This window comes from Xenopus tropicalis, chromosome 10 (assembly GCF_000004195.4).
Source record: "Xenopus tropicalis strain Nigerian chromosome 10, UCB_Xtro_10.0, whole genome shotgun sequence".
In the NCBI taxonomy this organism is placed as follows: Eukaryota; Metazoa; Chordata; class Amphibia; order Anura; family Pipidae; genus Xenopus; species Xenopus tropicalis.
This window is the reverse complement of record NC_030686.2, coordinates 45,027,933-45,045,710: the sequence shown is the minus strand read 5'-3', so window position 1 is coordinate 45,045,710 and position 17,778 is coordinate 45,027,933. Positions and strand designations below refer to the sequence as shown.

Below are 17,778 nucleotides of genomic sequence, written 5' to 3'. Positions count from 1 at the left end.
CTGACCTGTCTCTTTGCCTGACCTGTCTCTCCCAGCTGACTTGCATGTAGGAATGGAAGTCCTTTACATACAAAATGCATTAGTGATAACCTGTATCTCAAAGACTGTCTCACCAAGAGTCTTTCATGACTGAACATGAGTCTCATTTACTCATTTACTATACATGAACGTATATATTGGCCATTTTCCTCACAAAGCATATATGCTATAGCTTTTCCCAAGCGTCTTCTTTTAAAATGTCGGCCTTATATACCGCGTCATAAAAGTATTCAGTCTATTAAATATACATGTTGTTCTTAGAAATCTCCCCCCCATAAGTCATACTCTCATTTAATCACGACCTCAGTTAGTCGGCACAACTTCAACATGACTCAAATATGGCGCCTTAATTTGCCACCTCCAACATGGCGCCCCGTCCGCCGATTTCCAACTCCAATATGGCGCCGCGTTCTGAATGCTCCAATATGGCGGCCGCTCATTGGCTGAACGAGAGAAGCGTTTCCGGGCGGAAGTGAAGCATGTTGACATCTGATGTCAGAATCCGAAAGGAAGGGCGGAGGAGTTGAACCTAAAATATTTGGATATTAGCTGCAAATAATTTCTTAAGAAAAAATGATCCCCTCGGAGGATAGCTCCGCCAGGAAGAAGACTATAGAGGAAAAGCTTAAGCAGGTATTTTGTTTTGTTATTAAATCTCACATTAATGTGTGTCTGTCTGTCTATATTGTCTTTTACTATAAATGTCTTTCACTCTATCATCTATCTTTCTCCTATTCACTATTTATATATCTATCATGTCTTTTACTCTATCTATCTATCTATCTATCTATCTATCTATCTATCTATCATCTAACTTTCTATCTATCATCTATCTATGTATGTATCTATGTACCTATCTATTTATCTATCTATCTATCATCTATCTATGTATCTATCTATCTATCTATCTATTTATCTATCTATCATCTATCTATGTATGTATCTATGTACCTATCTATCTATCTATCTATCTATCTATCTATCTATCTATCATGTCTTATACGCTAAATGTCTCTATCTCACTCTGTCATCTATCTTTCACTCACTCACTCTATCTTTCTCCTATTCACTATCTATATATCTATCATGTCTTTTACTCTATCTATCTATCATGTATCTATCTATGTATCTATCTATCTATCTATCTATCATCTATCATGTCTTTTACGCTAAATGTCTTTCTCTCACTCTATCATCTATTTTTCACTCACTCACTCTATCTTTCTCCTATTCACTACCTATATGTCATGTCTTTTACTCTATCTATCTGTCTATATATCAGTCTTGGCCTGTAATTCAAAGACACTGGAGCGAGGTACTTCAATACATTAATGAGAAATTAGCTCTTTCGCTCCCCTAAACTATGCTTACTGGGAATAACAGGAGCCCTACAGCTCCGGTCTGACTCCAGGATGTGCTATTTACAATTGTTATATGATGCTAAAAAGGCAAAGCTAATGCAATGGAAATCTCTTGATCCCCCTGCTACAATACTGGCGAAAATTAGTAGATGATACACTTACCTATCTAGCACGAGGCTGCCTGGGAAAATTTGACGCTATATGGGACACTTGGTTAAACATATAAAATGTCTGACTATATATAAACTTGATTCTGTCAAAGTACACTAAACGCACTTGCCTCACCTTAGTTTTCTCCTAGCTTCTCTCTCTTACTCTGTAATTGTTTAAATATTTGTTTGAAAATTTCAAAATAAAAACTTTAAAAAAATAAATACATTTGCTACTCATTCAGAACTGATAGTGATGAAAAGCTGCTGAGAGAATGGATGTAAAGAGGAAATGAGAAAAAGAATGAAAATGGAAAACAGAAAGGGAGGAGCACATAACTGAAAAAAATAAAGGACTCACACAATGTATAACTGTTACAGAAAAAAAATTGTCTTTGATATGTGCGGGTTTTATACATGTCCCAAAGCTCACTTCCAACAGACATTTCCCTTTATCTTCCATGTTGTAGGAAGAGGAAACCTTAGCCTTCATCAAGGAGAGCCTGGAGAAGAGCGATCAGCTGACAAACAATATGGTGAGTGTAGCTATTAATATGGTGCTGGGAGTGTCGCTGTGCCCTAAGCTGATTTAGCATTGAAACACCTGTACAAGAATGGTGCTGGGGCAGTGGGGCAGTAGTGTAAGTGCTTCTGCCAGGGTGATTGTAAGCGGATATGTGGCTGCTGATAGAACAGTACAGTGCCCACAGGTGGGGGTATCCATAACAGAAAAATGGTTACATTATATCACCAATTGGCACAGTGTGACCTATGGCTTTCTCTTCAAGACATAAACACTTCCCACTAAGCCTCTATTTCTTTCTTTCTATCCCTTACACAGGTCTCCATCCTGTCTTCTTTTGAGAGTCGGCTGATGAAACTAGAGAATTCCATTATTCCCGTGCACAAACAAACAGAGACCCTGCAGCGGCTGCAGGAAAATGTCGATCGTACCCTGTCCTGCTTGGACCATGTCATCAGCTACTACCATGTTGCCACGGAAACTGAGCGCATCATCAAAGAAGGGTAATTTGTATTGAATTGCATAATAATACGGATATTCGTTCTAGGGCTTTCAACCTACTTGTTTGTATAGTGCAAGGGATAATGCCTTTGCTGCGTAAGGCACGCAGTTGAAAGCCGCCAGTATCTGGTAGAGATGTGTGTTTTCTTTCAGACCCTCGGGAAGGCTAGAGGAATACCTGGGCTGCATTGCAAAAATCCAGAAGGCTGTGGAATATTTTCAAGACAACAACCCAGACAGCCCTGAGTTAAACAGAGTGGTAAGTTCTTTGACACCCTGGAAGTGGTCCATTATATGTTTCACCATTATATGTTTCACCGCTTAGCTTGCAGCCTTTACCATAAAATATTTTTTTGCCGGTTCTATAGTAAGGACGGTGCTTACTAGTGTGGATGTCATGGTTTTCTTTTGCCTGTATTCTCGTAGAAATCCCTGTTCGAGAGGGGGAAGGAGTCTTTGGATACTGAGTTCCGGAGTCTCCTGCAGAGATACAGCAAACCGGTGCCCCCCATCCTCATTCTAGACCTGATTGGAACAGAGGAGGAGCTGGAGGGCCAGGAGGAGGCTGTTCTAGAACACCTACCTGAGGGAATCCTGCAGGATGTCATACGCATCTCTAAATGGCTGGTGGAGTACGGGAGGAACCAGGGTGAGAAGTTGGGTCACTCTTAGAACAGCAAACCCAAAACCTCCAACATCTCTCACTGCTCAACACCTACAAGTCCATATTCACTTCCCTTTGTCTCACTTCATTTGTTTCTCATTCTTAACCCCACCTGCGATCAACCTTTTTAGCCAACGTTCTCCATGTTGCAGATTTCATGAATGTGTACTACCAGATCCGCTCTAGCCAGCTGGACCGCTCCATTAAAGGCCTGAAGGACCATCTACGTAAAAACAGCTCTTCCTCTGGCATAACCTACTCTCCTGCTGTACAGAACAAAAGGAAGGACACCCCCACCAAGAAACCAGCCAAAAGGCCAGGTCAGATGTGGGGTCTGAGAGCGCAGAGGGCATGGCTACTATATCAACATCATCTAGTTGGGTTGGGGGTTAATGGATTTCCCTATCAGCCAGTGTAGTGAGGGCACTAAATACAAAATGGTAGTACCACAGTTTCTGGTTTGGAGCAAGGCTAAGCAGTACGCCACTATTCTATGACACAAGCCATTTCCTTATACTGTTAATAAGATGTGTCTGCTCCCTCCTTTATGTATAAACACATATACACAGAGAAGGGAAGTGTATATATACCCTCATACAACATAGCAGCTCGTGCTGATATTAATAACTATACGTATTCGGGCAAGGAAATGTTTCCCTTTAATGCAGACTTTCCTTATCAAGTCCAGAGGTATTGATAGATGTCTGTTTCCTCCCTGTTATGTGCCGGTTCCAGTCTTCGTGCCAGGTAATACAAAGCGGACGCTTTCCTGCCAGTGTGCAGGGCCAGCACTAACCAAAACACGCAGCATCTCTGTGATGTGCACGAGGCACGTGTAAAACCCAGCCTATAGCAAACTTTCCTGTTTGAATAATCCGCCGTGTTTGCCGCTTGTTTCCAGAAAGTGCCCTCGCTTGGTACCTGAGGGTTGTTACTTCCCTCCCTTGTCACATATCTTACTGCTGTCTGTCTTTTGAATTGTTTGAAAAGTGTTTATATGACATGTTAACCCTTGTTTTGCCAGCCTGCCGCCTCCCCAGATACCAGGCTTTTCCGAGTGTCCGAGGCTAGTGGGTGGGAATAGACTGCCTTTTATTAACTGCTGGCTTAACTTAACACAATTTTGCCCTCGTCTCTTTCTTTCACACATTGCATGCTGGGAAATTGAATTACAGGCCTCCCAAATTCTAGGCTTCCACCTAGCTTTTATGGGGCTTCATCTAGTTGGTACAAGTGCCAGCTTTGGAGCAATATAAAACGTTTTGGTAATTATTATTTGTACTGTGAAATTTTTGCCATGGGCCCATGGATTATCCATCTTATAAAAATATGACTGTCTTCAATAGTAAATATGTATGCCTCAATTGCATTTTGCCCCCCCCTAATTGTACTACAGTCTAGCTTATGTTGTGCCATAGAGGCCTCCTTTGTTTTTTCCCAGCATGGAGGTGGTGGGTGCTGCAGAGCCAGTATCATTAGCTGCTTGGTTGCGCTACGTGGGGTGAATATCTCTTGAAATGCCGGTATTGAAGGGTGTGTGTCTTCCATTTCTGTGCTCGGTGGGGTCTTCCTGCTCACTTTCCAAGGTCTTGTCTCCCTCCCTATTTTCTCTTTCCCACTCTCCTCTTGGTGACAGGCACTATCCGCAAGGCTCAGAACCTCCTCAAACAATACTCTCAGCACGGGCTGGATGGGAAAAAGGGAGGGTCCAGTCTCGGAGTCCTTGAAGGTAATTTGCACGTTTCTCCACTGATCCGGCTTTCTTTCTCCAATCTGAACCTTCTGCTCAGAGATTTAAAACCAGGCCCAGATAGGAACTGAATCTTGGTGTATATCTTGGTGTAGGGAGTAAAACAGGCCGTATCCTTCTGTAAGCCTACACTGGAAAGGCAAATAAAAACCCTTCCTGTCAAATTATAAGCCCTGTCTTGGTGGCACAATGGCAGATAATGTGGAAGGATTTTACAGAAGAATGTAGCCTGTGGGGCTCTATGGATAACACTGGCTATATGATCTAAAGGGAAAGTCGTTGATTGACATTCCCACCTACCCTACAATCCCCTCCTCACTTGTCCGGACACCGGTCAGCCCATTGCCTCGGGCCGGGCGTTTACAAGATGTGCCATATAACCCTGTCCCCTGCCTCCACATTGAGCAGGTCTTGAGCAAGAATCACGTGGCCGATACCACGGAGAGGCCGTGGGAGAGAAACACGGCCCGGCCTCTGGTGAGTACTGGGTCCTTTGGGATATAGAGGGTCCCTTCTTTAAAAAAGGTGTTATCAGAGGTCTTTATAAAACTCGTAGCCATCAGTATTTGAACTGAGACCGGCACCGTGGTCCATTACCAATAACTAAGTGACAGCGAGGATCTATATGTAACTTGCCTGCCTTTGCAGGGAAGGAGGATGCCCTTGATCTAGAGACTGACACCTACATCTACTGCATCAGTGCCTTTGTCCGGCTAGCCCAGAGTGAGTACCAGCTGCTGACGTATATTATACCGGAGCACCACCAGAAGAAGACTTTCGATTCACTCATCCAGGTCTGCCGTTGCCACCTTCCTAATTTGGGGGTCACTAAGTATCTCAGAGATGTGCTCAGGGCTTATCTATTGCTCCCTTATTATTTCAGGAGACCTTGGACAACCTTATCCAGGAGGGTGAGAATATTGTATCCGCTGCTAAGAAAGCCAATGCCAGACATGATTTCACCTCTGTCCTGAGTATCTTCCCCATCCTAAGGCACCTGAAACTTACAAAGCCTGAGTTTGACAAGGTTCTCCAGGTAAGTGCTTGGTGCTTGTGGGGGATTACCCAAACATCATGCACCCTCTCTGACCCATCTCCCAATCTATTTAGGGCACCGCAGCTGGCACAAAGAACAAGCTGCCCAACCTCATCACCTCTATAGAGGCAACTGGTGCCAAGGCTTTAGAGGATTTTGCAGACTGTATAAAGGTAATGGGCACTTACTGGGAAGTGAAACTGTTCATGGGTGCTGGTCGGTTTCAATCTAATAGAGTTGTGTCCTTCTTATCCAGAATGAACCAAAGGAGACCAGTGTGTCAAAGGATGGCACAGTTCATGAGATCACCAGCAATGTGAGTTTTACAGCCATTATGTTGGTGAATAATGTGTTCTGAGCAGTGTGTGCATGGCATTGTGGGTTAGTGAGTGTGCCATGGGAAGGACTCATGGGATAGGCAGGTTTGTCGGGAGAATCTTGTGTTAATGATACGTCTGCCCCAGTAAAACTGATCTCTCTGCTCCCTATACAGGCCATCCTGTTTCTGCAGCAGCTGCTGGAATTTCAGGAGACAGCAGGAGCCATGCTTGCCTCCCAAGGTATCTCTGAGTGCTGTGGTCTCTTGCTTGCTACAACCACCCATATCCATTTCCAAAGGCTCCCAACAGGGAAAACCCCAGAGTTTGGTATCAGTTCACTTCCAGGGGAGGATTCCACTCACTTTGTGCATGTTGTCATTTCCCCTCTTTTTCTTGTTCCTACTACTTTCCCTTCAACATTTTATATATATTCTGCTCTTGCTTTCCCTTTTCCGGGTTCACTTGTCTGGCTTTATTTCCCTCTCTATCTCTCTCGCTCTGACTCTTTCTGCTTTCCCTTGCCTCTCTCTTTTACTCCACTCCCTGTTTATAAGTCTTGCTCTTGTAACTCCCTCTCACCTTTATATTTCAACTGAAATGTTTTTCTTTAACTTTGTTCTTCTCTTTATACTGCACTAAACTGATCTACTCTTTCCCCTCTTGTCTTTCTGGATCCTGGTTCCCTCCGTGCATTCTTGATTTGCCCCCCAATCTTATTTATCCCCTCTTCACCTTTCTCCCCCCTTCTCTTGCTATACGTATAATCTCCTTGCTTATATTATCACTCTTCCTTTATTTATCCTCTCCTCTTTCCTCTCCCTACCTAATTTTTATTATTCCCTTCCTTTACCTCTTCTTTTTTTATTCCTTTCCTTTTTCTCACTTCCCCTCTTCCCCTTTTCTGTCCCTATTTCTTTTTTCCCCTCTTCCTTTACAATAGTTCTTGGGAACACATACAATATTCCTATCGATCCTAGAGGTAAGCCAAACATTCCTACAGCTTTGGGTGCTCACTGCCCTAAATCTATATGAAATATTATTCAAATGGAGAATATTAATAACAAAGTTGGAAAAGCAGATTAAATGTACAAAAACATTTAAATATTTGCTTTTATTTGTCTTAGTTTTGCTAGAAGGATCTTGTATAAATGTACGTAGCTGGATACGTTTGGCCTGTCATATATACTTACATTGTGATACAGTGCAGGTTTAGAAGGCTGAGACAACAGTCCAGTATAGGAGCCAGAGGCTTCTCCCTTATTGTTGGGGAATGGGGAGGGGAACTTATCATTTGGCTTTTGTTAGATTAGCCCAAAAGTATTGCTTTCCCACCAACTATTATTTTTATTATTATACTTATTAACAAGTATTTATATAGTATTACATTTTCATACTGACCAAAGCAGGAGGTGATGCTTCTGAATTTTGTCTTTGCGTCAGTAAGGACTATCCTGATAATTGCATTTCTTCACAGTAGAACAAAATGGCCATTTGCCCAGGGCCCACCATGAGTCAGACATTTCTAAATAAAGCTTCTCCCAGAAATGGCAGACTCTTCTTTTTAACCAACTCAAAGAAATTGTCTAAAAAGAACTTTGAATGTGTATTGCTATATAGGCTGCAAGCAATACTGCTCCAGATTATGGTGGGGGTCCCCTTTCGGTTTCTTTAAAGCCACCATTCTCCTCAATGTATCTGGCCTATTGTAGAGGTATTGCCATTGTTATATACATGCAGCCAATTTGGAAGCATAGTAGTAGGTTTTATAAAGAGGGTGACATATATTTGATATATTGATATTATTAAATGCACATTGGACAGGAGACTGCGCTGGCAGTAGAGGAGGGGTGGTTTGAAGAGGCATCAGAGTAATTCTCACCCTCCATGTTGTCCCTTGCAGAGAGCAGTTCTACAGCCAGCACTTATAACTCTGAGTTCAACCGCCGCCTGCTCAGCACCTATATCTGTAAGTAGGGGACACGGAATGGATGGGGTCTGTAGGCACAAGGCAGGGGGTGAGAGAATCCGTGACGTTGTGTCTGCTGTCTCTCCCTCCTCATCTTGCCTACTATTGCCATGGTTAATTGTGACGTTTATACTTAAAATAGCTCCGAATTTCAGCAGTAATTACATATTACAATATTTACCAAGTCCATAATGAACAGCACCAGTCAGGAGAATCTCCTTCTTGATAAAAGGCCTTTATTCCATCATGGCCAAGTACTAGAAGGTACAACCGTCCCCAACCAGACATTTTTCAAGCCCCCATTCCAATGAGGGACACACATTACCCACCAGTTCACTGATTCAACCTTGTTGCTACACAGTAAATGTGAGCAAAACCAGAATCAGATGGATGAGTGGATGAGTGAGAAGCAGTTTATGCTTTCCCCCTAGTAGATGCCAGTATCACTGTATCTGATGCTTTTGTGCCCATCTGCCCGCCTTGGATCTTGGCCAGTTAAAACTCCATATCTTCTGTTTCCTTAGTTCTCAATTGGTTTCCACATTGCTGAGCTCTCTAGGTACTGTCTCCTAGGTAAGGTTCTGGGGAACCTACAGCTGCGGCTCACACACAGGCTCAAGCCGTATGAAGATCCCGCCTTGAAAGCCATCTTCTTGCACAACAATTTCAACTATATACTGAAGTCTCTGGAGAAGTAAGCATGGGGGAAGGTGTATGTCTGATTCATGTATGGGGAATGATATGAGAAAGAAATGTTTATGCCTTTATGTTACTTATGGAACAAAAGCTGCCTTTCCTCTGCACACAAGGTTTGCGTTATATAGATCTAAATAAGCCATCTGGGCTGAGTCGGCAGCTTTTTGCAGAAGGATCGTACGCTGCTTGTAGTATTTTGGCAATATTGTGGCGAATTTCCATTTTTGAAGATACAATATGCCCCCTTGTGTCTGTCATTCTTCCAGGTCGGAGCTGCTGCAGTTGGTCTCTGTGACCCAGAAAGAACCAGACGATACCTACCGGGGTCACATAGAGGCACAGATACAGATATACCAGCGCAGGTTAGCCTTTTGAATACTTGTCCGTGAATAGAAAGAGTTGGTGTATATGGCGGGAGAACTGGCAGTGCATCAGATGCCATATGTGCATAGGCTTCCCAGGCAAATTAAATCTGTCTGTTTCCCCTAAAACTAACTGCCACCGTAATTACCCGCCTTTCTTAGTGTTTAAGTAGTGCTACAAGTGTACCGGATACACCTCTAGCCCTGTCATCCAGATTTCATGGAAATGGGCCTGGGATAATTGGGGGGCACATGTATCTGTACATGCCAATGGTGCTGAAATGTCTGTGTGTTTTCCTACAGCTGGCTGAAGGTGACGGACTATCTGAATGACAAGAATATGCCAGTGATACAAGGGTCCAAGGTGAGAAACATTTGTACAAGGGATGCGTGGTAGTAGGGGTCTGTATGAATGCAGGAGAGGGTACAGAGAGGGGATAGGGGTCTGTATGAATGCAGGAGAGGGTACAGGGAGGGATAGGGGTCTGTATGATTGCAGGAGAGGGTACAGGGAGGGGATAGGGGTCTGTATGAATGCAGGAGAGGGTACAGGGAGGGGATAGGGGTCTGTATGAATGCAGGAGAGGGTACAGGGAGGGGATAGGGGTCTGTATGAATGCAGGAGAGGGTACAGGGAGGGGATAGGGGTCTGTATGAATGCAGGAGAGGGTACAGGGAGGGGATAGGGGTCTGTATGAATGCAGGAGAGGGTACAGGGAGGGGATAGGGGTCTGTATGATTGCAGGAGAGGGTACAGGGGGGGATAGGGGACTGTATGATTGCAGGAGAGGGTACAGGGGGGGATAGGGGACTGTATGATTGCAGGAGATGGTACAGGGAGGGATAGGGGTCTGTATGAATGCAGGAGAGGGTACAGGGAGGGGATAGGGGTCTGTATGATTGCAGGAGAGGGTACAGGGGGGGATAGGGGACTGTATGATTGCAGGAGAGGGTACAGGGGGGGATAGGGGACTGTATGATTGCAGGAGAGGGGTACAGGGGGGGATAGGGGTCTGTATGAATGCAGGAGATGGTACAGGGAGGGATAGGGGTCTGTATGATTGCAGGAGAGGGTACAGGGAGGGATAGGGGTCTGTATGATTGCAGGAGAGGGTACAGGGAGGGATAGGGGTCTGTATGATTGCAGGAGAGGGTACAGGGGGGGATAGGGGACTGTATGATTGCAGGAGAGGGTACAGGGGGGGGATAGGGGACTGTATGATTGCAGGAGAGGGGTACAGGGTGGGATAGGGGTCTGTATGAATGCAGGAGATGGTACAGGGAGGGATAGGGGTCTGTATGATTGCAGGAGAGGGTACAGGGAGGGATAGGGGTCTGTATGATTGCAGGAGAGGGTACAGGGAGGGATAGGGGTCTGTATGAATGCAGGAGAGGGTACAGGGAGGGGATAGGGGTCTGTATGAATGCAGGAGAGGGTACAGGGAGGGATAGGGGTCTGTATGAATGCAGGAGATGGTACAGGGAGGGATAGGGGTCTGTATGATTGCAGGAGAGGGTACAGGGAGGGATAGGGGACTGTGTGAATGCAGGAGAGGGTACAGGGAGGTACACAAACCATTGTCACATGCCTTTAACCTGAACCCCCCTCATATTATAATGTGCTCTCCCTTTCTCCTCACAGCTAAAAGATAAAGAACGGCAGATAATAAAAGAGCACTTTAAGGTAAGAACGGGAGGGGGGGGTGGAAGTAAATGTATCTTGAAACCTACGTGCTGTTCCTGCTTTCTAGTCTATTGAATAGAGCATTACAGAGAATTAGGAAAATCCAAAATCATTTATGAAATATTTCCTTATCCAAATATGTGGAATTACCCCCTTCTCTCTTTCTCCTGCACCCCTAAAACCCCTGGGCTTGGTGCATGCCCATTAGCATGAGTGCCAGGCCCAGCTGCCTCCTATCTGATGATGTAAGGGTTATATGTAAGCGTGCCCATCTGTATCTGACTCTACTGCATCAGGGCACTTTTAGGTTACAGAGGTTTCCTTGTCCTTTAATAATTCCTACCAGTCCATACCCCTCTGGAGCTTACGGTCTAATATTTTCCCAGCCTTGGAAACGAACGCGTCACTTTCATCTGAAGCCAATAAACCCACCAGACTGTAGGAAGAAACTTACATAAATGTTGGGAGACCTACATATTCCTCGTCTGTACCTTCTACATGCAAATCCCCTAGCAACACCAGCAATGATGTGCTTTGTCTTTTCATATCATTTGACTTTCTTTTGTGCTCCTATCTAACCTGCACTTTTAAATGCAACCTGGTTGCTAGGATCAGTGACCTTAGCAACCAGGAAGTAGAGCAGAGGAAGCTAGATCTTTCTAGTCAAATTAAAAGTTACTTTTAAGGTGAACTTCCCCTTTAAGTAGTCATTTCTCTTCTTTTTTTTTTTACTTAGGGCTTCAATGAGGGACTGGAGGAGCTCTGCAAGATCCAGAAATCATGGGCAATTCCTGACAAGCGCCAGCGCGAGCGCATCCGTCAGGCGCAGAAGAGCATTGTTCTGGAAGCGTATGCAGCCTTTTTGCAAAGGTAAGAAACACCGGGAGCTGAGCAGTAATTCTGCGGCCCAAAGTCACCAATCAATGTCCCTACACCCTTCACATTGCCAGTAACTAAAGGCATTAGGCCCTGGGGCAAATTAGGCACAGATGCCCCTCACTCAAGCACTTGCAATCTATGCAGTACTTGGGGGACTGTCTGAGTGCAGTACAACAGGTCTCATTGATGTAGTGGTACAGTTACCTTCTTGTCTCTTCTCACTCACTTTTCACTCTCCAGATACGGCACTGGGGTAAACTTTACCAAGAACCCAGAGAAGTACATCAAATATTCTGTGGAGCAGGTTGGCGATATGATTGAGAAGCTGTTTGATACATCTGCATAGAGCTGTTTTGTTTCTATATGAAACCTGTATATAGTTATGTACAAAAATATTGTGTATGTGTTTGTATATAGAATAAGTGTCTGTCTGACTTACTAAACACTACTTGCCTGTATGTAACAGTGTGTCTTTGTTGCTTTCTATCGGATTGGGAATGAGAAACTTTGTGTCATCCAGCATTGTTTATGGGCTTGGTACATTGGAAAATAGTCACCCTGTTATAGTTCCAGGGGTACCCAGGGCACAAATAAGCACTCACCCCAAATCCCCCCCTAACTGGCCTTCAGGCTGGGCCCCCTTAGCCCATAACAAGGTTACAGATATATAGAAACATTGGGGTAACAGTCACCCCGCTATAGTTCCAGGGGTACCCAGGGCACAAATAAGCACTCACCCCAAATCCCCCCCTAACTGGCCTTCAGGCTGGGCCCCCTTAGCTCATAACAAGGTTACAGATATATAGAAACATTGGGGTAACAGTCACCCTGCTATAGTTCCAGGGGTACCCAGGGCACAAGAAACCATACACGCTAATAACTGTAATGGCTTCTGTATCCTGTAGAGGGAGTACCTATTGCATCCTGACTTTCTCAGAATACCTCTGTAAAAGATCCTAAATCTAGCCCTATGTATTGACATATGCTTAACTGGAGAGGTGGGTATTGTCTGGATTTGCCACCCTACTGGTGGATCCAATCTAACTGCCAGTTATACAGCATTTTGGCAATTATCAAATTATATAGGGGCCAGTGCAGACCCACGGCCTGATGTGCTTCTTATACCCCTCTGCTTTCCCATACCAGTTATGCAGCAGCCAAGTGATGAGGAGCATTTGATGTGGCTGGTGAGGGAGCCCTTTGGGAGGGAGGTGTTATTCTCAGTTTTTTCATACAAATAGGGCAGTATATAAGTCTGTGGGTGGTATGATTATTGCTTGGGAATAAGCAGAGGAAATATATGCTGGATTACTAATAAGATGGTTCTGTTAGCAATGACTGTTATACGAACCCCTCCCCCTTCTTTCCATTTTATAAATCCTATTTATTGCCCCCCCATGGGGTCTCAGTGCTCACTAGAATTACAGTAATTGTGATGACATGCACTGGGGGGATCAAGGGCAGTTTTTAGAATATGGTGCTTAAAATAATGTTTATACCCAAGAGATATATACAATAGGCTCTCACACTGTCAGATATCATAGGGGAAGGAAATTGCTGCTGGAAATATATATCCAATATATATCAGCCCCAGAGCAGTGCTTTCAACCTTTTTTATACTTCAGGTTTTGGGTCTTGTGAGAGCAGTACTGCCACCCATAGTAGTTCCAAGCAGATGTACAAAGGGGCAGCTGGGTAGTTCTGCTGGGTGAGGGGCAGCTGGGTAGTTCTGCTGGGTATGGGGCAGCCAGGTAGTTCTGCTGGGTGAGGGGCAGCCAGGTAGTTCTGCTGGGTGAGGGGCAGCTGGGTAGTTCTGCTGGGTCAGGGGCAGCTGGGTAGTTCTGCTGGGTATGGGGCAGCCAGGTAGTTCTGCTGGGTGAGGGGCAGCTGGGTAGTTCTGCTGGGTAAGGGGCAGCCGGGTAGTTCTGCTGGGTAGTTCTGCTGGGTATGGGGCAGCCGGGTAGTTCTGCTGGGTATGGGGCAGCCAGGTAGTTCTGCTGGGTGAGGGGCAGCCGGGTAGTTCTGCTGGGTAAGGGGCAGCCGGGTAGTTCTGCTGGGTATGGGGCAGCTGGGTAGGTCTGCTGGGTATGGGGCAGCTGGGTAGGTCTGCTGGGTAAGGGGCAGCCGGGTAGTTCTGCTGGGTAAGGGGCAGCTGGGTAGGTCTGCTGGGTATGGGGCAGCTGGGTAGTTCTGCTGGGTATGGGGCAGCTGGGTAGTTCTGCTGGGTAAGGGGCAGCCGGGTAGTTCTGCTGGGTGAGAGGCAGCTGGGTAGTTCTGCTGGGTAAGGGGCAGCTGGGTAGGTCTGCTGGGTATGGGGCAGCTGGGTAGGTCTGCTGGGTATGGGGCAGCTGGGTAGTTCTGCTGGGTGAGGGGCAGCTGGGTAGGTCTGCTGGGTATGGGGCAGCTGGGTAGGTCTGCTGGGTATGGGGCAGCTGGGTAGTTCTGCTGGGTATGGGGCAGCTGGTAGTTCTGCTGGGTAAGGGGCAGCTGGGTAGGTCTGCTGGGTATGGGGCAGCTGGGTAGGTCTGCTGGGTATGGGGCAGCTGGGTAGTTCTGCTGGGTATGGGGCAGCTGGTAGTTCTGCTGGGTAAGGGGCAGCTGGGTAGTTCTGCTGGGTAAGGAGGCTGCTTATCTGTAGGGGGTCACTTAGTAACCCTGAGTGCAGTTGCTTAAGAGGAATCCAGCCCACTGCATGGGAATGAAACCCACACCGTACCAGCTCGGCCAATGGCTGCATATAATGTGCCTGTGTGTTTTTCCTATAAAACGCAAACACAAACACAAAAATCACAAACACTTTATGATGTCAGTAATGATGTCATTGTAAAGAGATGGTTTCAGCCTCTGTATAAAATCCACTGACCTGCCGGGGATGAGCGCGGCGGCTGCAGCCAATCAATGAGTTTTTTAAAATGTGGATCTATATTTCCAGAAGCCCCTGGCGGGCGCCTTTTCCTACCCGCTGTGCCCCAAAAGCTTTATGATCAATGGGAAAAACACTGACAAACGAAGCCCAGGGGAGTTTATCTACCGGCCTAGTTGTTGTTTTTTAAATCGTGTGGTTGTCACGGATACTGAGTTTCCTTTTTTTTGTATTTCATCTGTATCCCCCCCAGGGTTGGGGTGATTAGAGCTTGCTGTGCTCAGGTAAAGATCATATAACAGGTTATGTGCCAGAACATCAGCAGTAAAGTGATATAATCTGTTTTGTTTGCCTTTAAACAGCTCATAAACTGGGACAAAACCAGGGGGCCCTGGTCAGTCTGGGAAATGGGGCTCAGGCCCAGACTGGCAATCTGTGGGTTCAGGCAAATGCCAGAGGGGCTGCTGTAAGGTGCCATAGTCACTATTTATTGGGCTGGGGGGGCTGTTTGTGCCTCTGGGTACTGGGAATGCCAGGACCCAGGCCCAGACTGGCAATCTGTGGGTTCAGGCAAATGCCAGAGGGGCTGCTGTAAGGTGCCATAGTCACTATTTATGGGCTGGGGGGGCTGTTTGTGCCTCTGGGTACTGGAATGCCAGGACCAGGCCCAGACTGGCATCTTGTGGGTTCAGGCAAATGCCAGAGGGGCTGCTGTAAGGTGCCACAGACAGTCACTATTTATTGGGCTGGGGGGGGGCTGTTTGGGCCTCTGGGTACTTGGAATGCCAGGATCCAGGCCCAGACTGGGCAATCCTGTTGGGTTCAGGCCAAATGCCAGAAGGGGCTGCTGTAAGTGGCCATAGACACTCACTATTTATTGGGCTGGGGGACTGTTTGGGCCTCTGGGTACTGGGAATGCCAGGGCCCAGGCCCAGACTGGCAATCTGTGGGTTCAGGCAAATGCCAGAGGGGCTGCTGTAAGGTGCCATAGTCAGTCACTATTTATTGGGCTGGGGGGGCTTTTTGTGCCTCTGGGTACTGGGAATGCCAGGGCCTATTGTGGCTCCCAGGCCAGACCTGATAGGGCGTAAAGGGCAAGTCTCCTTAGAAACTACAAGCGGGAGCTCTGCCTATTAAGAGACTGGGAACGATTAACCCCCAATAACTACGAAAGTTGTTTTTTGCAGAAAGGCATTAAAAAAACATCTGCAAAAAGGTCTGAGAGGCCAAAGCAATTCTGTGTTATCTCATCCTCACAAATGGTTATTCAGTGCAAGATCGATGCCATTTATTATGGGCTGTTAGAATAATGATTGCTGGTTTCACACATAATCTTCTGTAATTGCCTGTAATGTCTGGAACACTTTTGTTCTCTATAAAATCTCTTCTTCTGGTTGTTGGGCTGTTACATCTTCCGATCTGCCTGTCAGGGGGGGGAGCCTCAGGGGCACAAAGGAACCCAAGGAATGTATCCCGTTTCCTATGGGGTGGGGTGGGGGGTTAGGAGCAGTGAAGGTAAATTGAGTGTAGGGTACTGGTTTGCATCAAGTACATACACTCCAGGGCAAGTCTGTGGTAAGAACTCTCCAAGACAGGCCCATAATTAGAACCCTCCAAGGCAGGTCTATGGTAAGAGCTCTCCAAGGCAGGTCTATAATTAGAACCCTCCAAGGCAGGTCTATGGTAAGAGCTCTCCAAGGCAGGTCTATAATTAGAACCCTCCAAGGCAGGTCTATGGTAAGAGCTCTCCAAGGCAGGTCTATAATTAGAACCCTCCAAGGCAGGTCTATGGTAAGAGCTCTCCAAGACAGGCCCATAATTAGAACCCTCCAAGGCAAGTCTATGGTAAGAGCTCTCCAAGACAGGTCCATAATTAGAACCCTCCAAGGCAGGTCTATGGTAAGAGCTCTCCAAGGCAGGTCTATAATTAGAACTCTCCAAGGCAAGTCTGTGGTAAGAACTCTCCAAGGCAGGTCCATAATTAGAACTCTCCAAGGCAAGTCTATAGTAAGAACTCTCCAAGGCAAGTCTATGGTAAGAACTCTCCAAGGCAAGTCTATAGTAAGAACTCTCCAAGGCAAGTCTATAGTAAGAACTCTCCAAGGCAAGTCTATAGTAAGAACTCTCCAAGGCAAGTCTATAGTAAGAACTCTCCAAGGCAAGTCTATAGTAAGAACTCTCCAAGGCAAGTCTATAGTAAGAACTCTCTAAGGCAAGTCTATGGTAAGAACTCTCCAAGGCAAGTCTATGGTAAGAACTCTCCAAGGCAGGTCTATAATTAGAACTCTCCAAGGCAGGTCTATAATTAGAACTCTCCAAGGCAGGTCTATAATTAGAACTCTCCAAGGCAGGTCTATAATTAGAACTCTCCAAGGCAGGTCTACGGTAAGAACTCTCTAAGGCAGGTCTATAGTAAGAACACTATCTTATATGGTGTACAAATTTTAGAGGTTGGCACTAAGGCTCTGGGCAGTAAGATGAAGTTAAAAATGATTGATATGGCCTGTAAAGAGATTGCACCTGAGTGGTCCAGGATGAAATAAGAATCCAGGTCATAAGCCAACTTGAAGATGCACAAACCACAATTCTGTGAAGCAATGGCTGGTTGGTCAATTAGTCATATCAGTGCAAACTTGTGACTAATTAGCATTAATATCTAGCTGGCCTTCAGCCTATGTGTGGTTGGTTTCAGGCAATAAGAAAGCAAGGACAGTATCATACATGATTTAAGAAAAAAACTCACCCACGCAAGCGTCCTCCCTTCTCTATCCCAGGCTTCACATTTTCACCCACACATCCTTCTCCACTTCTACCACCCAAGCATCTACCCTTCTCTATCCCAGGCATCTCCTCTTCACCCACCCATCCTTCTCCCCTTCTCCCACACAAGCTTCTCCCCTTCTCTATCCCAGGCATCTCCTCTTCACCCACCCATCCTTCCCCCCTTCTCCCACCCAAGCTTCTCCTCTTCACCCACCCATACTT

At 45.9% G+C, this 17,778-nt stretch overlaps 1 protein-coding gene across 11 annotated transcripts; it reads left to right on the top strand.

Annotated features, from left to right (window-relative positions):
• Positions 1-504: 504 nt before the first annotated feature.
• On the top strand, positions 505-12,393 carry exoc7 (exocyst complex component 7). 11 transcript variants are annotated; one of them, XM_031894114.1, is made up of 22 exons: positions 505-672; positions 2,020-2,085; positions 2,391-2,575; positions 2,727-2,832; positions 3,000-3,222; positions 3,390-3,557; positions 3,973-3,984; positions 4,874-4,966; positions 5,396-5,464; positions 5,636-5,781; positions 5,871-6,023; positions 6,098-6,196; positions 6,280-6,339; positions 6,517-6,583; positions 7,284-7,322; positions 8,244-8,309; positions 8,883-9,003; positions 9,272-9,367; positions 9,671-9,731; positions 11,010-11,051; positions 11,788-11,921; positions 12,171-12,393. In XM_031894114.1, exons 1-22 carry the CDS (start codon positions 613-615, stop codon positions 12,274-12,276), a joined length of 2,172 nt encoding a protein of 723 aa, XP_031749974.1. In that variant the 5' UTR covers positions 505-612; the 3' UTR covers positions 12,277-12,393. The 11 variants fall into 11 exon arrangements, with proteins under 11 accessions (XP_031749974.1, XP_031749975.1, XP_031749978.1 ...); XM_031894115.1 differs by lacking the exon at positions 3,973-3,984; XM_031894118.1 differs by lacking the exon at positions 5,396-5,464.
• The last annotated feature ends 5,385 nt before the right edge of the window (positions 12,394-17,778 follow it).